General features: G+C 48.1%; 1 protein-coding gene across 3 annotated transcripts in view; it reads right to left on the bottom strand.

Annotated features, from left to right (window-relative positions):
• The window catches only part of SLC8A3 (solute carrier family 8 member A3), a 154,679-nt gene extending 128,467 nt beyond the window's left edge, over positions 1 to 26,212 (bottom strand). For all 3 annotated transcript variants that reach the window (XM_004698684.2, XM_045288140.1, XM_004698687.2), the window contains exon 1: positions 24,373 to 26,212. In XM_004698684.2, coding sequence (XP_004698741.1) covers positions 24,373 to 26,156 — 1,784 coding nt within the window. In that variant the 5' untranslated portion in view covers positions 26,157 to 26,212. The remainder of the gene's footprint in view (positions 1 to 24,372) is intronic.
• Positions 26,213 to 26,860: the final 648 nt, after the last annotated feature.

The following is a 26,860-nucleotide window of genomic DNA, read 5'->3' as shown; positions in this document are numbered from 1 at the left end:
TCTGATTACAGCTCCCCAGTTAGATGATAAGCTACTTGGAGGTGAGAGTGAACTCACGGCTCCCTGCACGCTGCCCAGCATCTGCTTCTGTTGAAATGCTTCTCTGGGAAACTGCTGGGATAAGACACTGGGCTGCTAAGCTAAAAGGGGGAGGTCCAGGTCCTCCTAGGGGCCCCTCAGAAGAGAGGCCTGATGATCTGCTTCCACAAACCTCAGCCATTGGAAATAGCCCATTTCTACTCGGGCACACGAGGGGTGTGTGTGTGTGTGTGTGTGTGTGTGTGCGCGCGCGCGGTAACTTGGGATCAACTGAGCAAGTGGAATGCAGAAGAAAGGGAAGGATAGGACTGATACCAGTAGCAATAACACCTAACACTCACGGCGTATTTGCTCTGTGTCAGACACGGTGCCGTTACATGTTGTACATGCCTTCTCTCTGATCTCCTCTCTGCGGTCCTTGTTTGTTGTTCGGTTATTTTTAACAAACTTTGGGCCAGACCTTACCAGGTGCACACATGTGCACAGACACTGCGCAAAGTATATTTGACATGTACATATTCATTTAGACCTTGCTAAAAAGTTATGTGGGTTGGGGCAGCTGGGGTGGATCATCTTGAGTTTACTGGAAGGTCTGTTCATTGGGCCATGAGGAGATCCCTGAAATGCGGTTGCATTTCGGTACCACTGTTCCCCGGGACAGGCCAGTCCCTGGAGAAGGCCATCATGCTTGGTACAGTCGAGGGGCAGCGAGGAGAGGCAGGCCCTCCACAAGAGGGATCGACACAGTGGGTGCAACAATGGACGCAAACATATCACAGGCCCGGTCGGTGGGGTTCCCTTCCGTTGCAGAGCGTTGCTATGAGGAGGCCCCGACTGAATGATACCGAACGAGAACAATCCACAAATATGCATGAAACAAGGCATTCGTTAGCTGCCATGATGCCGAGTCCAGTCCTATGTCACCCACATCATCGGTTACAGATCCAGTCATTGTGATCCACAGAGTTTTCATGGGGTGAATTTTCAGAAGCAAACTGCCAGACCTTTTGTGATGGTTTGTTGATCTATCTTAACGTGGAAGCTCCCTCGTCGACGGCATGACACATACCTTCACCGACAGGCAGCTGAGGGCAGCAGAGGAGGAAGACTGGCAGGGAATTGAAAACAGGTCTCCTCCATGGAAAGAGAGACTTCAACCACTGAACCCGAACTTCCCTCAGAAAGCCTGTTGCTTTACTGCAACTCATAGCAAACCGGTAAAGCAGAGTAGTATTGCCCACCTAGGGTTTCTAAGGCTGTAAATCTTGTACAAAAGCCAACTGCCACAGCTTTCTCCTGTGTAACTGCTGGTAGGTTTGAACCCTCAACCTTTTGATTTGCAACCAAGCACTTTAACCGTTGCACCAGCAGGGCCCTTTCTCTCTTTGATAAACAGAACCCAACCCACCCCATTGGCATCGCGTCAATTCTGACTCATAACAATCCTTACAGGACAGAGTAGAGCTAGCCTGTAAGTGCTTCCAAGACCGGGACTCGTTATGGAAGCAGACAGTCTCAGCTTCTTTCTCAAGGAGTGGTAGCGGATTTGGACAACGCCTGGCTAGCTTCATCAAACATTTTGATCAAGGCATCCATAGACTCATTCTGATCACGCAGGGGGAGAATACCAAATCCTCATGAACTCCAGATTGCCTGGAGCCAGGAAAGCTGGAGAAACCCCGGAAACGATTGCCCTGAGGTCACCTTTAAACGTTACCCCCAAATTATCCCTTGAGGTCTTTGGAAAACGAATTGAGCTGAAGCTGCTCAGCTACTGACAAAAGTCTGCCTTGAGCGGTATGCTCTTTGAAGAACTGTCTCTGTGGTATCAGCGAGACAGCTGCAACTGGAACACGTAGACAGGCACCTTAAAGGGCAGCGAATTTATATTCATGGAGGAGGAACAACAGAGGGGGAGGGGGAGATGGTCATACAACACAAAGAATGGAGTCAATGACCCTAAACGTTACATGCAGAAACAGGCAGAGTGCTGTCCAGAGTCTCCACAACAACATACACAACTGTGCACAGTCAAGCCCACACAACCGCATGATCCAAAGCATCACTGTAACTGGGTAACAACATCACACCTGACCAGAACACCTGAGAAGAAGGTTCAAAAAGTGATCAGCATCGACTTGTCATCTATATTGACAGATGCGAGGTGTCACCCCCGGGGACAGTGTTACTGAGTGTGGGCTACCCCCACCCCTACCAATGGTGCCACTGCCCTGGCTCTTCTCTGGGTTTGAAACATTCCATTTGAGAGCTTCACCACGGCACCTGTGTGAGCAGGTCTTACGAACTAGGATTCGTCCACGTCCACCTCGTCCACGTCCACCTCGTCCATGTCCACCTCGTCCATGTCCACCTCGCAATCATCCTCCGAGGAGGTGCGGTCATTGTCCGAATTTTACCAAACGAAGGATCTGAAGTTTAAGCCTTTGGGTAACTTGTCCAAGGCTGCATAGGTCAAAAGGCGGCATCGGGTCTTAAACTCAGGTGAATTTGGTATCGGAAGCCTGGCACAGAATTCTTGCCACTCACCCCTGCAGGAGGCCAATCCACTCACAAAAGGCACCTCAGCCCTGCAGATCGATAATCTAGAGCCACCTCAGGCCAGCGTCAACGCTGGCGATATATATTAGGCTCACCAGCGGCAGTTTGAACAAAAAATACTGATTCCTGTTTTCCTTCTCAGTCCAATTAAATCAGAATCTCTGGAATTGGGATTTGGGCATCAGTATTTTCTGAAGCCCATGGGCAGCCAGACCAAGAATCACTCATCTACAGGAACTGAAGAGGGCCTCGGGTCAGTGTTCAGACTCCACATCTCAAAACTGATCTGACCTCAAATAGCTGCGACTGCTTGCTGACTTCACTGCTGCGGTTCTGGAACCCCTCGCCTCCCTCAACATCCAGTGAACCTGGCCTAGAGTTCTCCCTTCTACCTAGAAATGTAACCTGGCTCTTATGCGTCCACAGCGGGTAGCTGCTGTGTGTGCGACGCAAATCCTTAGATGCTCAGCTACGAACTGCAAGGTTGGTGGCTCAAGGCTACCCTGAGATGCCTTAGAGGAAAGACCACAGCCATGAAGACTCTCTGGGGACAGTTCTACGGGAACGCTCATGGGGTTACCGTAAGTCCGAAGCAATTCAACAGCAACTGCTTAGTGTCTTGCTTACCCTCTGTGAGTCTTTTCCTGCACCCCTGGCCCCTCTTAATTCCCTCTCCCATAGATAGTTGTTCCCTCTCTGAGTGCCTGCAACACCATGACCCTCGTTCTAGAATAAAATCCATCCCAGCAAACTCACTCGAGTTGATTCCAGCGCATAGATAGTGAGCCTATTCCCCACGTTGCCATCCGGCTGGTGCCGACTCACAGCGACAGCGTAGAACTAACCCTGTGAGTCCCTGAGACTGTGATGGCTTATGGGAGTAGAGAGCCCGTCTTTCTCCCAGGGAGCAGCTGGTGGTTTCAAGCTTTGGACCTTCCGGATCATAGCCCAATGTGTGACCCATACACCACCAGGGCTCCAGTGACCCTTTAGGATAGAGTAGGCCTGACCCTGTGGGTTCCAGAGCTTGCAACTTTTTATGGGAACCGACAGCCTCGTCTTTCTCCCTAGTGGCAGCTGGTGCACTTGCAGCTGGCAGCCCAAAGCATAGCCCATTACGTCACCAGGGCTGAAAGTACTAGATTCGTACTTCTCACAGTGAGAAGTACTATACCGTCCTTCTCTGCTTATATAACAGTTTCATCTACTGAGCTATGAGATGCAGAAAGATTTCGTCTGGTTCGGATTCACCTCTATAGTCCCACGACGTGGAAAAGCACTGAGCCCAGAGGATGGACTCACAAACGGGTCAGTGAAGAAGTGAAGTCAGGCCTCAAGAGCTGGATTTTAGTATCAGAAAATCTCCCGGAGAAATCTTTATCCATCGGCTGCTATGGGTTTTCCTTCCACTCACTCCCACTTGACACCAAGACTTTGGATAAGAAGTAACAGACATAAGAAATCCACCCTTCAACGTTGGGCTCGAAACCCACCTCCAACAGCTAGACTCCAGGATCCTCTGTGGCCCATAGTGGTCTGTTTGTACGAATGTTCATAGAAAGTCCAGTCCGTAGAAGTCCACTGTCAGCTGTCTTCTTCTGGGACTGTCTTCAATGGCTATTTTTTTAAATGTCCATAGGCTCTGTGTTATCCCATAACCCAAAGCATGGCTCTAAACTCCTTGAATGCAGCAAGCCTTTCCCAGTTGGCAGTGTCGTTTTGTTTGATTTCTCCTGGAGCTCTCCAAGGCCTGACATTGTCTTACGGTAACCTTCACATGCCAGCACCAGCCGCAGTACTGGCCCAAGAGAGGTGCTCAGCGGGACACTGTTCAATAAGATTTGGGGGCGGGGGCCGTTTTCAACCCAGTGCTTGGAGCATGCTCACTGCCATCGAGTCAATTCCAACTCGCGGTGAAGCAACAGGGCAGAGTGGAGCTTTCCCTTTGGGTTTCTGAGGCTGTTGATGTTTATGAGGACAGAAAGGCTCGTCCTTCTCTGGAGCAGCCTCTGATGGAGTTGAACTGCTGACCTTGTGCGGGTAAGCGGCCAAACTCAGAACCTACCTTGCCACCACGATGCGACCCCGCCCCTGAACTTACTAGGTCCTAACCAATCAGATTTGCTGATTTGGTATGAAACGAGAAGGCATAATTCATATGACAAAATGTGGTTCATAGGAGGCATGAGAATCACCCACTTAAACCCTATCTTAATCTCTTTGGGGGATTTTTACAAATGCTTGACATTTTGACTCCAAAAAGGAATGAGAAAAAGGATTTGGGGGTGGGGGGGAAGGGCCCCAAATGAAAGGATCCCTCAATTATTCCCAAGTGGTTTACACAGAGCCCCTGAAATTTCACTCTAAACCACTCTGAGTTTCATTCGCTTCCGTCATTCAATCCAGGGTGTCACTGTGGGGAAGGGGCAGGGATACCTGCCTGGGATTGGTGGGTGCCTACACACCTGCACTTGTACCACCGTGTGATTTCCAAATATAGACTCAAATCTGCTGTTTGCTTTTTGAATGCAGGAAGCAGATGCCCCAGCCCCCTCACTAGAGACGCAGCTCTGTTGTAGCAGCTACTAAAACACAGGCTCTTCTGTTTTGCTGACTGATTACATAGGAGCACTCCCCGCAGATGGCAGGTTTGGGACCCAAAGACAGCCGGGTTGCCAAGTGGCTGATGGCTTTGATTTCTTGTGCTGCCGTAGAAGTGGTGGTGAGGAGGGGCTGGGGGAGCAGTAAAGGAAATAAAGGAGCTCACCTGCCCTGGAACACCATCCCAACTCCCAGCCCCCTGCCCCCAAACACTGAATCCCCAACACCATTCTAGGCCCCGCAGCTGCGCCTTCCCAGCACACACAGCTGTTGCTGGAAAGCTCTAATGAGCTGCCAGTAGCAGGGTTGAAAGAAGGGATGGATTCTAATGTCACTAATGAGGAGGCACAGACTGGGGCTCGGGGAAGCTGGTTTTGAAGCAGCTGAAGGGAAGGCAGGCAGGCCAGCCGTGCCGGGAAGATAGCTTGTCCCCAAGGTGCCAGGCGGAGAGGCTCGGTGTAATGTCCTCAGGACCATTTGCCCTGTGTTTTAAAGCCACCCCACCTCCAGCTGGGGCTGGGTGCAGTCCTTGACCATTGGCAAAGAAGAGGAAGAACAAGTCTTCTTGTTCCTGCTAGCCATACTCAACGTTACTCACTTGTGTGCGAACTGCCCAGCCGTGAGTCTGCCCAAGAGAAAGATGGCTGTGGATGTCTTCCCTCTCAGGACAGCAAATGATCTATAAGGTCACCAAGCTGTGGGCAGGAAGTTTAAGCCAAACTGCCTTTGGGAGGGAGGAGAAAGAACGGAGTACCCCTTCACGAAGCGTCCACTCGCTAGCACTGAGTGACAGGCGACTGTCAGCTCTTTCTCAGTCGATAGTCACGGAGTGGCCAGCAGTCAGAATGATTCGATGACAACCCACAACGGGGTGTACGGGCACCTTTGAGCACCGTCTCGGTGGCTCAGGGAGGTGTTTGTGGCACAGCGATGTGCCAAAACAAAGACAAGTCATCACGCTGCCATCGGGGACTGTCTGAGCGAGTGGAGCTGCTGAGCCCTCCGGTAACGATCCCTATTCCCAGAGTCCTTTGAGTGGCTTCCAACTCATGGCATTCCCGTGGGTGCCCTTCTAGGACTGTGCCCCCTGTGGTTGTCCACCTCTGACTTTCGGAAGTAGATTCCCAGGTCTTTCTCTGAGGGCCCCTCTGGGTAAGCTCGAACTTTCACAGTTAATCATGGAGCGTGTGGACTTTTTACGCCACCCATAAATGCAGCGAAGACAGTGCCCTTTCAGTTTCTGCAATTGATTTTTCCTCGCTCTTGTTCTTTTCTGTTGTTAGCTGCCGTTCATTTCTGGTTCTAGCTACTGCCACAGCCAGCCTCCACACAAGCCTGTTTTCATTCCCTCTTCCAACGTTCCACCTTTAAAATTCTATAAGCTGTTAGAGTCTGATCATCAAGTTTACAGACTTTGAAAGTTTTATGATGCTAAAATCTAAGTAACTAGTCTCCAAGGGTCTGAAGAGTTTACCGATGACTCAAAGGACATGACCTTCGTGCATATACTTTGTGGCATCGCTTTACTCAGAATGGCCTTGAGACGATAGTGTGAGGCGAACAGTACAAGGAAAAGTGGGTGGGAAATGGTTAAATACTTTTGTCTACTATAAGGAGTGTGGCAGTTACATAATCTCCTGTCAACTCGAGCGAAGGGGTGGAGTCTAGCTTGTCAATCAGGTCATAGCTAATGATGCTTCTATGTGGGTGTGGCCTTCGCCTGAAGATTCTGGGAACTCCTGTCTTCCTCCCTGGAGGCGGGACACAACTATCTGCTTCACATTCTGTTGACAAGCCATGTGAAGCTATGCTGATGGCAGTCAGAACCCTGGAACTGGAAGAGCAACATGGAGAGCAGTGCCAGTGCTGAGATGCTTTTACGAGATTTTTCACCCACTGGCCTGTGATCTTCCTACTTTGGGCAGGAAGATCTGCTCTGTGCTCGTGTGACTCACTGCTGCGTGAGTCTCTAGAAAGATGTATGAACTAGTCTTGCGCATATGGGCTAATATTGGACTTATGGGCTAATGTCGAACTTAAGGGCTTGGTCTGGACTTGGCCGGGATGTTTTCTTAATACACAATTACTCTTGGATATAAAACCCTCTCTTACACACATATGAGTGTCTCTGGATTTATTTCTCTAGTCAACCCAGACTAACACAAGGAGGCCTGGTGGTGCTGTCAGATAAGCGTTGAACTGCTAACCACAAAGTCAGTGGTTCAACTCTAACAGGTGCTCTTAGGAGGGAAGTTGAGGTCATCTGTTCCTGTAAATATTTATAGCCTCAGAAACCTTCGGGTCACTATGAGTCAGAGTAGACTTGATGATAATGAATTTGGGTTGTCTACTATCTTCCAGACATTATCAACCTTTTATAAACCTTTCAGTAATTTAATAACGCTATATGGCTAATTCCATTGCCCCTTGTAACCAGTAAAGGAAGTTGAGCTTTAAAGAGATTAGGTAACTCCCTTGAGGTCACATAAGCATGTAGGCAGAATTCTAATGTGGCCATAAGATTACTGCCCTTGCCACATGTACGCAGTCTCCCATCATCCCCTCCCTTGAGAGTAAATGGAAATTGGAAACATCATAATGATTGTATGTCATAATTATGTTATATGGAAAGGTGAAGAGGCTTTGCAGATATAATTAAAGTCCCTAATCAGTTGATAGTACTGTCAATTAGATTAACTTTCAACTCCACATGGCCCCGTGTGACAGAGCAGAGCTGCCCCCATAGGGTTTTCTTGGCTTGTAGTCCTTATGGGAGCATAATTTGAGGTTTTCTCTTGTGGAGCCATTGGATGGGTTTAAACCACTAACCTCATGGTTGGTAGCTGATCAATTAACTGTTGCCACCCCAGGCCGCCATTAAGCTAAGGAAGAGGGGCTTGTCTTTGGTAGCCAGGTCCTAATGAGATGAGCTGGTAGAAAAGAAGTGGTAGAATTTCTTTCCTCTTGACTTTGGAGAAGCGAGCCAGGAGTTCCATAACTGGGAGCAAGAGATTCTACTAGCAGCCACCTGAGATTGGAAAAGGCCCTTCCGTATCTCCAACCCCACCCCAGGCCTCAGACAAAACTGCAGTCTCCGCTTACATCTTGCCTGCACCTAAAATGTGCCCAGACATTTACATACATGTGTTGCTTGTAGAAATTAGTTCCACAGGAATCAAGAAATATGCTAAGTGTGATGGAGCTAGGGTTCTAGCACAGGTCCACTTGCCTCCAAACCTGATACTTTTCCCTTTGGATCCTGCAGTGTGACATTTTTGTTGGTTCCTGCTTGTTTGCTTGCCTACTTGTATAACTGACATCAAGGGGAATGAATGGTAAGGGAGTATTTTTTTCTCCCTAGGAAGGAGATTCAGATATGTTCTAATGGCTCAGGTCTTCGCCCTAGCATGAAGGGCATCTCTGAAGCCTTGAGGAGTGGCAGTGAGTGTGACTAACGAAACCATGGGGGCGTCTCGATGTTGCAAGGTGGGGAATGAGGGTGGGTCACCCTCTCATCCCCCACTGCTCAGAAAGGAGCTATTTGGGAGTGTGAGGCAGCAGCGTTCACCAAGGGAGGAGCTAGAGCATTGAGTCACTAGTGTTCATATGGATGAACCATACGAAACTGCCGCTCTGTGATTGTTTCTGGCCGACACAGAAGGTGACTGTGGACGGTTCAGCCACCAAGTGTGAGGACAAGTGTCACTGGTGAGTCAGCAAGGGCCAGCTCATTGACCAGACGCAGGGCAGAAGTCAAGAACCCCGCATGGGAGGCTATCTTGAGAGGGACAGGTGTGCATGGGGACACTGGGAGCATAGTTGTCCAGAGCCAGGGGGAAGGTGTCAGTGGTCCCATCCGTGGCTCACATGTGAGAAACATGCAGTGCAGAGCTCTGCACCGCTGTAGGGAGGTGTGCCTAGGACACCCAGGCCAATCTTCACATGTCTGACTTCAATGTAGTGATGACCTGTGCTTCAAAGTGACACAAAGGACAGTGGGGGCTGAGGGTCACTGGAGGAAGCAAGCATGGAGTTGTCAGAGTTGGAATGGGGTTAAACTGTTGCAGGATTGGTAAAAAAAAAAAAAAAAAATCATAAACAGCTTAAGTCCAACGCTTGCTTGACCTTAGCCATTAGAACCTAGCTGAATGTCCTTCAGGGAGGCAAAAACAGTCCCTTGCCATGAATCCCCCTCGATGTCAATCACACAAGTAAGCACGCAAACAAGAACCTGGTCCATGTCAAGAGCTAAATAAATGGAATCTACCGTTATTATTTGGCCTTAAAAACAAACGAAAAACAGAGGCACGATCAAGTTGAGCCCAAGGGAGGGCAATGCCACGGGTGGCCGAGTACAACCGTGTCCCAGGTGGTTTTCAGGGGCTCCCTGGCTTTTCAGGACTTTGTCGCCAGTCTTTTCCAAAGAGCTTCTGAATGGGCACAAACCTTGAACCTCTTGGTTTAGCAGTTACATGCTTCACCCTCTGCACCACCCAAGGGCCGACAGTTGAACGTGACATGGCACCAAATTGCCTTGTTCACTCCTGTAAGACGAAGGCAAGGCCAGCCATCTCCAGTTGTCAGAATACAAAAGAAAGGTAGAGATCTTTGATGGAGAAACCGGATTCAGGGTGGAGACGATTTAATTTCTCAGTCCCCGAGTTTCCTCGGGGGTTGGAGGGCAGAGGTGTGGGGGCCCGAGGGGATGGGAAGAGACTCTGACAGAGACCCGCACAAAGAAGAGACGGCTGTCTTACCTGGGAACACTTGGCTTCAAATGTGGGGCTCTCCATAGGAAGGGGCCTGTGCTTACCAGGCTGGTGGTTTTCCTAACACAGCCCACTGAGAAGACCGCCCTCTGAAACCACAATCATTCTGATACGCCTTCTGATCCGCACAGGCCCCTGGGTGAACGGGGCTCCATGAGAATGGTGGGTCAAGTGAGAGACTGCTCCGTGCTACCTACACGCTGCTCGCACATAAGCCAGAGAACTCTCTGGAGCCTTGACTTTCATTACTCTAGCTGCTCTGGCCCCAGAGGCCCACTGGCAAGTGATGCCACAAGTCATTCTCCGCGAGGCTAGAAGTACTTTGTTCCTCCTCCTCCCAGCCCGTCTTCCTCCCCCTCCCTTTATCCTCCTCAGTCTACTTCCCTCCCATCCTTCCCTCGTCTCCGTCTCCCAAACACTTCTGAGAAACCACATCAGGATGCAGCGGAGTCTTCCCAAGGTCACCTTCTAGCCTGGCCTGGGGCTGCTCTCTCTGCAGCCTGTCATGTTCCTTGACATTGTCAAAGAAAGCATCGATCATATTTCCTTCCACCTTCCTCCAGAAAATACTCTTTGACTTTCTATCTTGAGATCAACTCCCTCTCTTCCTAGGAGCTCACCTTGGGTGCAGGGAAGGAATGTGTTTATTGATGGAGATCCTAAGTAAAATCCCGATCCAGATTGACTATGCCCTGGTCAACACTACTAATTAGTTACCTCAAAACTCACTGCCACTGAGTGAATGCCAACTCACAGCAACCCTATAGGAGCCCTGGTGGTGCAGTGGGTATGTATTGGGCAGTGATCCACAAGGTCGGCAGTTCAAAACTACTAGCCGCTTCTCGGAAGAAAGATGGGGACTTCACACTCTCATAAATGGTTACAGTTTCAAAAACTCAAAGGGGGCAGTTCTGCCCAGTCCCATAGGGTCGCTACGAATTAACTACCTAGTTAACTAATAACGAACAGTTAATTAATTAATTACCTAGCTAACGAATAACTAACAGGTAATTTGGACCAGGCATGATGCTAAAGGTTTTGTGTTGTCTTATCACACTTGATCTTTATAATTACAACAATCCTATGAAGTGCAGATTTTTGATCCCCATTTTATATGTAAGGAAATGAAAGTTTAGGTAAGTTTCCCAAGATCACACTACTACTAAAGAACCAAGCTGGGACTTTAATTCAGTCTATCTTACACCAGGGCCACACATTTAATCTCAATGCTATATTGACTACCTAGATTGGGGGAAGGACTTCAATTTGTGGGAAATCTGAATTAAAAGGTAATGGAATTTTTCCATGAACTTTTTGAAGTTCCTCTCACACGTATAGGTTTGTAACTTCTGTTATTGGCCAGTTCAGCACGGCAACCATAGGACCAAATTCAGCCTCCCAGTGCCCTAGCATTGCTCACCTCCTTTCACCATAAACGGGCATGGTCTTCGTTGCCTGGATCCCCAAGGCAATTTCAGCCATGCCCCAACCAGACCTGCTTCCCTTTGCCGATAACGCACCTGCATCTCAGGACTAGCTTCAAGGCACCACAGAACTCCAGAAGGAGAGAGGACTTGGAGAACAGGCCGTTCTTTGCCTTCCCAGACACAAGTTGAAAGACCTTTAATGACACAGTGGACACTGTGATCAGTGGTCAACAGTTTAGGCACTGGGCAAAGGCCTCCAGTGCACGGAGCGTCAGCTGAAGCCTCTAGAAAGTTGTTTCAGGCCTATCAAGGGGCCAAAGCTCAGAAAGTCACAAGGCCAAAGAGGAGACCTTTATAACAGCCCTAATACCGGAAGCCCGCTGGTCTGGGTATGGAGCCTAGACGAGTGATCATTTTCAGTTTCTAGGGCTCACCTACTGCATCTCAAGCAGCCTTTGTTTCTGAGACCCCCTCTGTGCTTCCAAACAAGAGGCCCCGGTGCATAACCAACAGCGCTTGTCTGCTCACTGAGAAGTCTGTGGTTCGAATCCACCCAGTGACTTTGTGGGAGAAAGACTTGGTGATCTGCTTCCGCAAAAGCTGACAGCCTGGGCGACCCTCGAGGGTCGTTCTACTCCGTGGACTCAGCAGCATAGAGTCCGCAGCAAAGGCAACCGAGCAAGGGCACCAGACAGTCACACTTTCAAACAGGAACTGAAGGGCTGCAAATGAACCCCAGCCTCCTCCTCCTGGAAGCCGCGTGTCCCCTTTCCAGGGAACAGCAAACCTGCCAGCAGAGTTAGTCTTGAATCACAGGCATCTGATCCCTAATTTGTACCCTGCAGTTTGGAGCAGGCCCTATGCATGTAATGGCATGGGACAGATTTAGGTTCTCCAAGACAGAAGGCCGATGCCAGCTAGAGCTACGGATTCTCTGACGGACGATGGGCCCGCCCTGAGGAGTGTCCAGGTCAGACTGAAGTACCTCCCTGTGTGACCAGAAGTCAAGTCAAAAGGAGCACAAGCCAAGCACCCAAGTTAGGCAACTTTCCCCACAATCCAAGACAGGGCAGGCCACTTGCACTGACCGCCTGCCTGCCCCAACCAAGCATCAGGTGAGTCACTGAGGGGAAATAGTCAAGCAAACTCAGCAAACTGCCCCCATCAGCTACCGTGGACCACGGGCAAGCGGTGCATCCTCTTCTTCCATCTTCTCTCTACTACCCAGGAGGGTGGCCATGAGACAAGGACAGAGCCTTCCAGGCAGTCAAGAGCAGTCCCAGGCAGGGGACTCACAGTACAGAGCAGAGCTGTTCAGTGACCCTCAGGTCCCATCAAGGGAGATATCTACCCCACTCCCTCCTCATCCTGCCAGGCAGGCCTGTCCTGTCTGCTGGGACTCGTTCCGGAGGCATCTGGGGAAGTGCTGCCCCAAAATGCATCCAATCTGGTCTAAGCAGATTAGCTCCCCCCCAGGGAGAGGTTCTGGGCACCCAAACAGGGCACCTCCCTGTGCAGTGGCAGGGGGCTGTCGTTACAAGGCCCACACAGGGCAGAATTACATGCTTCCTGGAGGGGACTTCAAATTGAATTGCAGGGTGTTTCCGAGGCGTCAAAGGCAGCCCCGGCTCAGAGGTAGCCAAGCAGGGCAGGAGCAGACACTCTGGAAGAGCAGGTGCTGGGGTGGGGGTCAGAGGGCTCGGTGAATGTGGCTGAAACTGGGAGGAAGGGATGGAGACTAGGCCATGGTGGCCTTACTTGGTCCTCCTGCCTAAGAGGCACGTTCCCATATGTGTGTCCCCGGGCTGCTGTAGTCTGTGGGTGACCAGAAGCAAAGAAGAGCTGACACGCACTCATTCATTCATACGGCAGACGCTTGCACCTGTCTCTACCTGTTAGAATGAGGGAAGAGCCAGGTAGTGCTGTAAGATGAGAAAAAGGAATTTATAAGGATTATTTATTCCTGAGGCAATTGAATAGTCATCATCTTTGTATGTGTCCGATCTTAATACAAGCAAAGCCAACGGCATTCGGTCGATTCTGACTCCTGGTGACCCCATGTGTTACAGAGTAGAACTGCCCCTTAGCGCTTCCTTAGCAGTGATCTGTAAGGAAGCAGCTCACCAGGCTCTCCCTTTTGTGGGACCACTGGGAGGTTTAGAATTGACAACCTGTAGGTTAGGCGCCATTGGACCACCCAGGGACCTCGTCTTTAACTAGTCCTTCTGAATTGTCTAATCGCGCTGACGAAAAAGGGAACAGCAGTGTGCACGTTACCTTTCTGAATCTCGTGTCCAGAGCCCCGGAGGCTCCCTACACTCTAGCAACTACTACAGAAAGCCCCTTTCTTACCTAACTCTGAGTTCCCTGAGGAAAGGAACTAGACTTTCCTTCTGTCATCAGCCCATAGTATGAGTTGATTGTACACTGAGTGACCCACACCCCCTCACCACCGCTACTCTCCTGTGGATTCCAGCCACCTGCTAGCCTTTACCATCTACCACCCTCTAGCCCTTGGTCTTGGCTGCCATTGGACACCATGGACACAAGATCAAAGGAAACCCCTCCGACCTGAATATCTGGTCCTGGGCCAGGAAGGCCCTGTTCCCCAGGCAGCAGGCCAAAACATCACGTGGTGGCGGTCTCTGATGGCGAAGACTACTCGGTGGGTCAGTTTGGAGAAGGATGGTCTGAACTGTTGGTTCAGGCTAATGAATCCAAACTTCTGAGCAGAGTGCTAAGGAGTTTGTTTGGTCCTTGCCAAATGTCCTGATGTCGGGCAGGCCGGTTGCCCCTCAACAAACAGGAAAGAAGTCAACTACTGTTATTAAGAAAGAGGTGTGGGCTATACTCTTAGTTCGTTCCTATGAGGTGGTAAAAAGTCATCTAACTTATCTCTAGCGCTAAAATACTTAATAACCAGTGCCACAGAATCAATTCCAAGACCCTGTATGCCAGAGAAGAATGGCTACTTACGGTTTTTAAGACTAAATCTTTACGGGAACAGATAGGCTCATCTTTCTCCTACAGAGTGGCTGGTGGGTTTCAACTGCTGACCTTGAAATTAGTGGCCCAACCCTTAGCCCACAGCACCATTAGGGCTCCTTAGAATATGTTATGGTAAAAACTAAAATAAAAAGGCAAGTCATTTCTATCCAATCAATTCCAACTCATGCTGACCCACCCCATGAGTGTCAGAGAAGAGCCAGGCTCCACAGAATTCTCAAGGGCTGATTTTTCAGAAGTAGATCACCAGGCCTTTCTTCCAAAGTGCCTCTGAGTGGACTCAAACCTTCAACCTTTCACTTGACAGAGAAGCATCCTTAACCATTTGAACTACCCACGGAGTCTAACATAGTAAAAAGAATACGCAGTTCAAAATAAGACCTAGGTTTTCATACTTCCACTTAGAACTTCTATGATCTTGGGTAAAAGGTTTTATATTTTTTTGGTTCCATTAATCAATCTAAGGAAAATTGACAATATTAACTCTTAAGCCATGACAAAATATTAGAAGCTGTATTATATAAGAAAAATAGCAACAATAATAGCAATCTTCCCTTAAGGTCTGAACAACAAAGTTAAAGCCCAGTTAAATGGATTGACCTATTCTCTCCAGAAGTCTGACCTCCCTACAAAATTACCCTCATAGAAACAGAATTAAATTAGTGTCTACTGTTTTCAAACCTGTTTACATCTGTTAGACCTTTGACAGTCCACCTTATCCAAAACACAAAGTACACACTGCACTCTTCCAATAGTCTGCATAGGCTAATTAAAATGAAAATTCATTCTCTCTGCTTTGGCCAGAATTTATCAACTCAATGTAGTAACCTTTTCCTATCTTTCATGAGCAACAAAAAAAATAAAGAAACTGAATTAATGAAAGTCTAAAAATCTTCAAAGACATATGTCCCACGGGGCAAAGCAAAGCAAAGCAAGTAATTAAAATGTCTGTGGTAGATTACTGGTTGGGAATCACTGGTGTCGTTCATGGACTCTACCAGATTAGAAGTGGTTCTGGAAGATTCTTATATGATAGGAAAATTATCTGTTTCAAATTCCCAATGGGAATTTCTGTACCTTTGATTACATCGAGGTAATAGAAAATTCTATCTTATAGAAGGGGGAGAGGGTGGTTGAGGGAGGTTTTTCTCAGTACGATTAGCCCAGTGTGGTGGTTACATAATCTCATGTCAACTTGAGGATATTAAGAGTGGAGGGGTGGAATTAGCCGGTCAATCAGGCCACAGCCTGATGGTGCTTTCTTGTGGGCGTGACTTCTCATGAGGATTCTGGGAACTTCCTCTCTTCCTCCCTGAAGGCAGGACACACACTTTCTCTCTGCTTCACCTTCCTACTGACAAGCCACATGGAGCCACACTGATGGCAACCAGAGCCCTGGAGATGTGTCCACCACCATTGGATCCACAGAACTTTCCACCCACCAGCCTGTGATCTTCCTGCATTTGGCATCATTGCATGTGACTGCATGAGTCTGAAGAGTGATTTATGGACTTAATCTGGACTGGACTAGGATGTCTTCTTAATATCCAATTACTCTTTGAAATAAAGCCCTCTCTTATACCTACATGAGCGTTTCTGGATTTGTTTCTCTAGTCAACGTGGCCTAGCACACCCAGTATTAGAGAGAGAGAGTGGAAACTTTACACTCACGCACTTTGGTGAAACTGAGACTCCTAATTTGCTTAGCTCATGAAGTGTTCTCCATCTCTGACCTCAGGACAATGGCCGGCAGATATTTAACCTATCTTCCATGTACATCCACAGCTGAGCCCAGACACAGCCTCAAAAATCCACCTCCTGAAGAGCCAGCCAGACACTACTAACTGACTGGTGCTACCACTAAAGAAGAGTCCTCCTTTCCATCATAAGCCTGTGTGCTGGGGTTTATGCACCTGACAGAATCACTCAATGTACCACCTGCAGATAGGGATACTCTGGCTCCTGGAAAGTCCTTGGAAGACATTTACAGTTCCTAGGATAGAGAGGGGGTTCCTACTGTCTCCAGCTAAGTCCAGCTGGCCAGCTGGCCAACAGGGGAGGCTGTGAGGAGGGAGAAGTTCAAGGAGAGCTCTCTTTCTATCCCTGGAAGACATGACTGGCAAGAAAGCTTTCTGGATATCTAAGCCCAGGAGGAGGCTTTGACAATGACTCATAACCCAAACAGTACACATGAAAAGGACACCAGATAGCCTTCTGACACTGGTCTCCTGTAGAGGACAGGCCGGGAACGAGGAAAGGAAGAGAGATGGTCCTGTAGCCTTGGGGATGGTGCCCTGAAGCATCGCCCACCAGTTATATTTTCTGTTCCTCTGGGCAGAGGGCAGTTTAATGTCTGCCACTAAGTTTGTGGTCAGCTTGATGCATGTGCTAGGGTTGGGGGCTTCAGCCTACTGCCCCAGCACAGACCACTGCTAAATCAGTCTTCTCTGGGGAACAGGTGACCGTCTCTCTGAGGCCCTCTTCTAAATGATACTGCCCACCACCTATAGACCCGACTCTTTAAGCATCCAGGCTATTATCATGAGACCCCATGGCAACTTCATTTTCCCAGATTCACTAGCTGGGGGCAGTGCCTGTCACAGAAGAGCCAACACATCACATGGCCAAGTTGGAAAGAAAGAGGAAAGTAAAAACGGACAGATTCCCTCTCTTGAGAATCTAAATTAGAAGTCTAGCAAGAGCTTGCCAGGTAGGATCTTAACGTATGCATCGTGGGAGGAGACATCCATGAGGTAGCCACGTTGGTCCCAGGAGTCACTGTAAGTTGGAAGTCATGGGGACAAGCCCTTAGAACAAAGCAGAGATGCCAAGAGACAGAGACCATACAGTCCATAGGGGGGAGCACTGGATAGCTTGGACCCACCCAGTGGCTCTATAGAAGGGATGCTTGACTCTGTAGATAGAGGTTCCAGCCTCAAAAAACCCCATGGGGGCAGCTCTGCTCTGTCAGGTGGATCACGATGAGTTGAAACGGTCTAGACAGTATGCGTCAACAGCAAGCGCTCCTAGAGGAGTCTCTGGGCGGTTACCGTGCCTGGCTACTAACCCAAAGCTTGACAGTTTGGCTGCACCCAGAGGTACCTGGAAAGAAAGGCCTGGCCAGGCACTTCCAAAAGAAATCAGCCTGAAAACCCCTCTGGAACACAGATCTGCTTTGATACACACGAGGTCACCCGGAGTTAGAATCAACTGCTTTAAACACTCACTGCCAGCCAGCCAAGTCTGACTCCCCGCACTGCTGGAGACCATCCGGTTTTCAGAATAGCAAACGTTTCTGTAATAACTAAGTGCCATTTCCAACTTCTTGACTTAGCTGAGTAATTTCCCACTCGGGTACCTCGTATATAGTAGAGGTGGGAATTTTGTTCCTACAAATGATCACTACAAGTACACAAATTTAGGTAATAGTTGTACTGACTGGGTTTTCTTGTATGTGGATAGCTATTATCTGATCACAGACATCATTGTACTTCAAGACAGATCTTAAAATGTCTCTCTTTTTTTAAAAGAGTAATGCAATGCATTCGTATTAAATTTGTCATTTCTGGCATAGTAAACCACATAATATTTTTTATTCAAATTGGCCGATACTAGTCCATGTCAGCTAACGAATGCCTAGGGTTTCTACCTTTATGCATTCCATTTCATTTTTGACGACTTCCAATTCCCCGGACTCCTGCTCTGTGCAGTCCATGTGTCAATCATTCATACATGTTTGCGGCTGGTTCTTTTCTTTTGTCCCATCAGCAAACAGAAGTCCCCAAGGCTTTCCTCCCACAGGCTTTCCTCCGTCCACGCCATGATGGCCGACTTGACTAGGAGGAGGCAGCTCTTCCTCAGTCAGTTTGGGGGCCTTCCAGCCGGAGGGACCCCTTCCGGCACCACCTCTGACGGTGCTCTGCGGTAATTCATGAGGTCTTCCGTATCTGATGACGATGCTCCGTTGCTTTCTATGAGGACTTCCTCGGCTTATTCCCCTGGAGGGAAAAGTGTGTGAGATAACTGCCCCATTGTTTAATATTTTCTGCTTTGTTAGTGATCGAGGCATTTCTTGGTTTCGTTGTTGGGCTGTTTGTTTGTCCTCCATCTTGATTTTGTATGGTTTTATGTCTATGAAGCCCAGATTAGGTAAACCTACAGAGACAATTGGAACAATAGATTCAAACGGACAGATTCGGGGTGGCTGGCAGGAAATGGGGCGCTAAGAACAACCAGTGCAAGGAACAAGAAATATCCTGGAATCGTTGCCCCAGTCTTGTGAATGTGATTGAACTATTGAAAACATATGATCTGTGATTGATTTGTATGTCTGTGAAACCGTTAAACATAAACTATTTTTTAAAGACACCTGGGGAAAGGGGAGAGGGGAATTCTCCTCTTGTGGCTGAAAGGAAGCTATCCTGATACCTTGTTGAGTCAAACAAACAGGAAACGTCTACCATGATGTCATGGGTCTGGAGACCATGCAGGTCATACCCTGGAACACGCCAGGTCCATACCGATTTTGAAGACAAGATTCCTTTGGGGTGAAACGCTATAGAAAAAGTATCCAGGAAGAGAATGATCAGTACCATCTATGGAAAAAATCCATCTGTCATAGAATAGGCCCTTGTCTGCACGGTTTCACCCCTATTCAGAGTAATAAATCACTAGGAGAGACAAAGATTTCCCTCTAATGTCTCAGTATTGAGATGAGCCCAACTATTAAAACTAGGCCATGATATATGATCATTATTAGTGGAGAGAGAGACATATAACATTCCTGGACTGGCCTCTCTAGGACATCTTCCATTCATTCCAAAGCGAACGTTTTACAGATGGATAAAAACAAGGTGGAGAAGTTCAAACAGGCGAGGGAGGAAAGAGTTAAACATCAGTGGCCTCTAAAGTCCTTTCCAACTCTAACGTTCCACGATCTCTAGCTGTGTGACTGGGGACAAGTCACTTTCCCTCTCTGTATATCAGCTTCCTAATGTACAGAAGCAGGATGTCTGTTTCCTTCAGCTTCAGCCTTCTGAACTGGGTGGGAAACATGAAGCAGAGCCCGCCTGGCTATTTAATTATAGCATCAGAGACAGGCCTGGCTATTTAATTATAGCATCTCTTTGCATTTTCATATTTGACATTTGCCGCTTTGACTATTCCCAGAGACCCGAAGGTCCACGAGCTGCAATGATCTGTTGCTTTGCAGAGGCATGCTGCAAGCCTCGGGAGGACAGAAGAACCACTCAGTCACTTGTTCAGTAAGGCAACTAGCGACCTGTCAGGACTGATGTCTCAGTTGTCTTATCGTAAGCAATAAACAAACCCACAACCCTCATGAAGTACTGTAGCGCTAGTCGCAAAGATACACAGGTGGAGATTCATTTGGATCAACAGCATCCCTCTCAAATGTGAATAATTTGTTGAAATATGAGTGTAAACTAATCATGTACCCACATCATCCCTACCACCATCACATCGCTGTATTGAACCTCTCTCAATGATACCCCTTCTCTCCAGTGTTTTGATTGTACCTCTTGTATGCCCCTCCACGGAAGGGTAAGATCCTTGAGAGCTGCATGCAGCGTTACTTGTCCAATTATTTGTCTCCCAAGCTCCCTTCCCCCCCAAGGCTTCAAATCTTCACTGGAGCAAACAACCTCATCTTTCCCCCATGGTGTGGCCAGTGGATTTGAACCAGGGACCCTGCAGACCAACACTTACCCAACATCATCACCCAGGACATTGTAATGTACGTAGTATGCAGCAGTTAATTTAATACTGATCATTGAATGAGCTAGCACCTTCTAGGAGAAGGCACTGTGCTCCAGGTACATTTTTTCTTCATATTTTTATTTAGTACTTATCATTATAGGTATTTTTTTTTTATCATTCTAACAAAGATACCTGGGACTCAGAGAGATGAAATGACTTTCGGAAGTTACACAGCCAGGAGAGATGTACTCACATCTGTTTGTCAGGCCCCACCATTCATGCTTTTCCATCCTGCCCTGGACACCTTGGAGAAAGGAAAGCATAAGACCCAGCAAAATGCCCTCATGGGTCCCAACTTTCCAATAGAGCAGAAGCAAGTCCAACCTTAGGCTGGCCAGATTCACAGGCGCATGATGAAGGCAAACTTGATAGTGCTACAAGCTCGGAAGACAAATAAAACTGCTCAAAGATGAGGGAACGAGAAAGCAAACTATTCTAGTATCATGCAGCTTCTACATACCCAGGAGGCCTCTATTCTAATTCCTCAATTGGTATGCAATAACAGGGCTTTCGGGAATGGGTTCCCTTAGGATTATGCAGCTTCAGAAGCTGGGTTCTGGCTAAATTGGGGTTGGAAGCCAGAGCTAGAAGCAGGTTTTCAGGATTCAATTAAACAAGCCCCTTTCCTTTCTGGATCTCACGGTTTCATCAAGGTCTTTTAGAGGGTTCCTTTTCTAAAGCTAGCTCAGCAGCATCGGGAACTGATTAACAATGCAGCATCTCAAGCCCAAACTAGACCTTTTGAACCATGTCCGAATGTTAGCAAGATTCCTCGGTAACTCGTGTGTTCAGAAAGTGTGGGAAGTGCTGCTCTAGAAGATCATTCAAGGTCCTTTCTGGCTCCAGGGTAACCAAAAATATTAGAATGCTTGTTAATTTGGGTCAAGCAGAGAGCTCTCTTTTTATGTCAATTGCCTGATGGCTTTGACGAGGTCTTTGGAAGAACCCTGCTAGTTCATGAACATTCCTATGAAGGGCCGCCATTGACTGAGTACATACTAGGTTGCAGGGTACACTGATAATCACACAAAATTTCAAATCATCTAAGGGTTCCTGGTTGGGGGAGAGAGGGGATAATGGGGAGCTGATATCAAAGTTCAAGAAGAAAAAAAAAGTTTTGAAACTAACTGTGGCAGCAATTGTACAATACTGTTTGACGTGATTGAACATGGAGTGTTATGATATCTGTAAAAGCTCCCAATAAAATAACTTAAAAAAAATAAACAGGTCTGTGCAGTGGATTGACACCCCCTAATTCTTTTTTCAAATCATCAAAACAGTCCTGCAAAATAGAGATTATTATCCTTGATTTATCCACGAGGAAATGTCAAGTTTCTCCAAATAATGTCAACAGCAGAGCTAGAATTTTAACGCAGTGTATTTAGAGCCCAGGGTTTCTCTGTTTCATCATTCGGCCCTTAGTTGCAGAGCGTTTATTTAAAGTATCAAGAGTAGGGCTGCTAGGTCAGGTGAGACCAGTACATTTTGCACTTATTATTCCGTAACAATAAGGAGAACCGGTGGCATAGTGGATTACATATTGGATGGTTAATGACAAGGTCAGCAGTTCAAACCCATCAGCGCTCCACAGGAGAAAGATGCGGCTTTCTGCTCCCGCAGAAATGTACAGCTTTGGAGACCCACCAAGCAGTTCTATACCGGCCTAGAGAGTCACCATGAGGCAGAATTGATGTAGCAGCAGTGAGTTTGGTATGATTTCTATTACAACGATGAAGACTTTAAAAGGTAGATGTACACTGAAGTTTAAAAAACATGACAAAGGAGATGGGAATGGAGACTTGTCCTCAAAGATCTTAGAATCTCAAATTTCTGGAGATTGACATCCATTGAGAAGCCAGTATCACTGAGAAGTGACCATTCATGAAGCTTATTATGAAGCCGAAAACCCAAATGGGTTTGAGAAAAGGGCCATGCTATTCAGAGATTATGGGTGCATAATCAGTTGAAAATGGGGTGAGAAATTTTGGAGCCAAAGCTCCGGTTTCTCAACAGGGACTCTCCCACGTCATGGGTAGATAAAGTCACTGGGTTGAAGGAACCACGAGTCTGTCCAATTCTGAGAGGTGTTGTGATCCTGACAGTATGTAGTCTCTGCCAATGACCTCCAGGGGACCGACTTGGTCATAAACATGTGTGAGGTCTCCCAGAGGTTCCCTTCCTAGGCAGGGCCTTTCCCTAATTTCTATTGATAAACACTCTCTGCAGAGCACATAGAAATGGGTAGTGTTCTCTGGAAAGTATAGGGTCTTACTTATGCTAACAAGTTATTATCCTTAGTGGCAGGATGACTAAACAAGAGTCCCAGTCAACTGATTTGTCAATGGCTGGTTCACCTTCAGGAGACAGTGCCCTCAGCTCTGTTTAAGGCTAGTGCAAGGATGACCTACACGGAGCTCCTACATCTATGGTTCAGAACAACAGAAACAAAAACACCTCTGAGCTGGGAGACTCTGAAACATTCTGCCGCCAGCAAGAACCTTACTGTTCGTCCCACTTTGTAGATGAGAGGGTTTATTCTCTGAACACTAAGTGGCTTGCCCAAGGTCACATTATTGGGAAAAGGCTGAGTGAGGACAAAGGCAGAGGCTTCTGGGTCGCTTACCTCGGCAGCCAGTAAAACTCAGCCTTCTTTGGGTTTTGCCTCTCAGTTGGACATGGCAAGAAACGTTTCTCTAATACTTGGCTCTGTGGCTCCCCCTTCTCCCTGAGTTCCCTCCCTCACCCTCCTAGCAGTAGCACATTTTCATTTCCCACTGAAAGGTGTCATCAGCGGGTTCTCAGAACAGGTTCTCATCAGCAGGTTCCTACAGTAGGAAGTCTGTCTAATTATAATAGATGTTGCATATATACACAAAACCAACTTGCTGCCACTGAGCCTAATCCAACTCATGGTTGCCACGTGTGTTACAAACTGCCCCCATAGGGTTGTCTTGCCCATGATTTTTACAGAAGCCGTTTGCCAGGCCTTTCTTTGGCAGTGCTGCTGGGTTCTAACTGCCAACCTTTAGGTTAGTAATAAAGAACAAACTATGTGTACCACTCAAGGTACCTTTCCTATATTATACACCCCCTTTTATTTTTTCCCGACTTCTCCTGTAACTTCTTTTGGCATGTGAACACGAGGAAGGAATTCAGGGGCAAGGTTCCTCTCTCCCATTACTTGGCCACCACGGTAGAATCTCCCCTGTAGCTCCACTCACAAGCTGTATGCATGGAAGCAAGTCACTCTGCTTGCTTCTCCAAAGCTATCCATCTTGGAAAAGGGCAAAGAACCCAATTAGCAAAGAGATCCCATGGGGAGAGGCCCCAGAGTGATAGAGGCAGTGGGAGTGTGCTATCCACTTTCTGGAGGACTACATTAGGCAGTCACCTGAGAAGCGGTATTTCAGGAGAGCCCTGGAGGGTGGAAAGAAATAAATGACCACCTGGAGGATGCCTGCTATCCCACAATCCCTAAGGGGATGCTCCTTCACTTCCCTGCTTCGCCAGGTCTTGGAACTTAAACTATGACGAAACGCAGGTGGCCACTGCCCACGTTGCCATTTTTCTATGCTTCCTCCAGGTCCCAAGTCCTACTGATTCTTAAGGCTAAGGCTCAGGCCATAAAGCAGCCTGTGGACACTTAAGAGACTGCTAAATGTCAGTCAATTTTGCAATTTCCAAATTGAAGGGAAGGTAACGGAAACTGGCAATGGGGTCCCAGAGTGGGAAAGCCTTGATTTCCTGAGGATGTCCTGGTTGGACCATCACTGTACACGGAGGGTAAGGTTGGCCTTCAACGCTCATATAAGCCTTTGGCATGAGGAGAGAAGGACGGCGAACCCCAAGCAATCCCCCCTTTTGTGCTTAGTCAAAGCATTCTCCAAAATCTGATACCATACACCTTCCATCAGCCCTCATCTGTCTCCCTGGCCCTCATTTGGGGGTTCAGTGAACAAAATGTTTTGTGTCCTTAGATGTTTCTACAGAAGCCATTTGAAGTGAGGAAACGGAAGGAAAGTTTGGGAGCGTAACCTGGCCAGCTGTGTCTGCTGATCCTGAATACCTGTGATGGAACCGAAGTGAGGCATTAAGACAAACACAAGGAAGGATGTTAACGTGTTGTGGAGGAGGATAGAGGAGATGGTGAGGGACGGGGAGGAGGGCAAGTCGAATAAGGAGAGGGTACTTACACAGTTTCATCATTCTTGAATTCCAGTTCCCCATAGATGTCTTCAAAGTCCTCACCACCACCCTTGGCTGTCCCTTCCAGTGTCCTAAAAGGGACGATGACTGTGCCTCGGGCACCTGATGTCCGCAGAACCTTGACCTCCAGGACACCGATACTCTCACTGACACGGATCGTATCACATTCGAAAGTGAAGATGCCCGCGTGGTCATCATCCAAGATGGTGACCGTGGCCACACAAGGGGATGCGAGGACTGCCCGGGGCAAAGGCAGACTGTTGAGGAGAGCTGGCGGCTCCCCCTCCTCCGGCTGGTCTGCCTCCAAGCGGACACTGCTCAACCTCACAAAGAAGTGTTCATCCTCCTCAAAGATGTCGTCGTCAATGATACCCACAGAGAATTCCTTCTGGGTCTCTCCTGGCTTCAGAACCACGGTGCCTTCTGTGAACTCGTAGTCAGCCCCGGCGTTGGCAGAGCCGTCCTCGGTTTTGTAGTCTACGTACATGGTCTTGGATGTGTCCCCGCCTTTCCTCACCACGGTCAGGAGGACGGCTCCACAGTTCTCCAGGCACTGGTAAGAACATGGGTCAAAAAAGACCTTGGAGACAAAGTCGTCGGACTCATCAGTACCCACCTCGCTCATGCCGGAGGTCTTCTTAGCTTGCTCCGCGGCATGTTTCTTTAAGATATTACCTGCACCGGTCATCATACGAGTGGCTTGGATCCGGTAGAAGGCTCGACTCTTCTGTTGGTGGGAAAGAGCGTAGTAATTGGCCATCTCCACCAGCTGATCTAAGTCCTTCTCTGGATGTTTTTGCTTCAGATCCTTGAGGATCCGAATCATCTCCTTGCGGGACTCATCAACTTCCTTCCCTTCCAGGGGCACCAGGTTTTCATCTAGAAAGTGGGAATTCATCATTTTTCCATCCATCTCAATTCCCTTTGGGGGTTCCCCCTCTGTCTCTATGATAATTCCATGGTGTTTGTCTGTGCGGTACTTTTTATGCATGTATTTGTAGAAGAGTAGTCGCCTGTCTGCTATCCACGCCAGGACGACACATACTGGAAAGAAAAAGAGAGTTAAGAGGCCTTCCCAAACCTGGACCACACCAGGAGAGAAGACAGCCAGGATCATATAGAGCCAGATGTAGGCAAAGATGCTCCAGGCAGCCGTGACAAAGAAGACTCGCAGGTGTTTGATTTTTCGAGTCTCTCCATCCGGGATCACGTAGACACAGATGCCAATGATGATGAACATGTTGAAGGCTGCACTGCCGACGATGGTGGACGGTCCCAGATCTCCAGCAATGAACCCATGGCCACACACCTCAATTAGAGAGAGGAGGATCTCGGGAGCAGAGGAGCCCAGTGCCATAAGGGTCAGGTTGGAGACTGTTTCGTTCCAAACCCGAATTGTGGTCTTGGTGGTCTCTCCATTGGGCTTTTTGATGGTCACTTCCCTCTCTTGAGAAGTAATGACTTCAATGGACGCCATGAAGCGATCGGCGATAATAGACACCCCAAGAAACATATATATCAGCGCCACAAAATAGACAATGACCCTGGCAATCTTGTCCCCCAGGGAAGGGTTCTCTGGGTACCAGATTGGTAAGATGACACCTTCCTTACAGTCCGATGACCCTGAACAGGACTCATTGTTCTGCCCGGTGCCGGGCACATCCTCCGAGCCGCCAGCCTCTGCCCGAAGACCATTCAGGAAAAGCACAAAAGTAACCAGCCCGAAATGGAGGAAGGCAGAGGTAAGAGGCTGCAACCGTAAGCACGCCATACACAAGACTTAGCCGCAGGCTTCCACCGCAGCGCCAGTGGTCCTCCTGACAGGCCCGAAACCTAGAAAAGACCAGAAAAGCAGTAAGAGGCATGAGGCAGGGGGACAGCACATGACAGGTTCCCACCAACATAAACTTATGCGTCACCCCGAGCGACATATTGCACTAGCATATGGGGCAGGCTCTCACTCGGAAAAATAGATGTCAATGAGAGGCACAAATAGCTTCTCTGCCCTCAGGACCATCTGCTGAAGACGGAGCTGCAGAGTGACTTAACATAGCTGGGAATATTGGAAACATAAGCAATTACCGTCTAGTCCTGTCTCTCGGCTCCATTCTTAACTGAGCGTTCTCAAGAATGAACTTGAAATTGGCGGAGTATGACCTGAGATTTTGTCTCCACTGACAGAGTATCTGGTCTTCAGCCTTCCTTGCACCTCTATCAGCATTCTAAAGAGTTTTGCATAACATAGGTGTCTAAGAATGCATATTTAAATGAACTGTACCACAGGCTAGTCTGTGCGCAATTGCACTTAATGGAAAAAACTCTTTCCCCAAACTTGACATTTCTGGGGGCAAGCTGTAATTCAAAATGCAAGTGATTTCACTGCACCTACACTGAAGCCCACTTAGCTGTGCCCAACACATACATAGCGGTCCTCGACTGTCCCACAGAACATCTTTATAAAACAATTAAAAAAGC

The sequence above is a fragment of the Echinops telfairi genome, unplaced genomic scaffold (assembly GCF_000313985.2).
Source record: "Echinops telfairi isolate 266 unplaced genomic scaffold, ASM31398v2 ScPeMD7_18;HRSCAF=68, whole genome shotgun sequence".
Lineage (NCBI taxonomy): Eukaryota > Metazoa > Chordata > Mammalia > Afrosoricida > Tenrecidae > Echinops > Echinops telfairi.
Note: the sequence above shows the minus strand (reverse complement) of the source record. Positions and strands in the feature narration are given on the sequence as shown.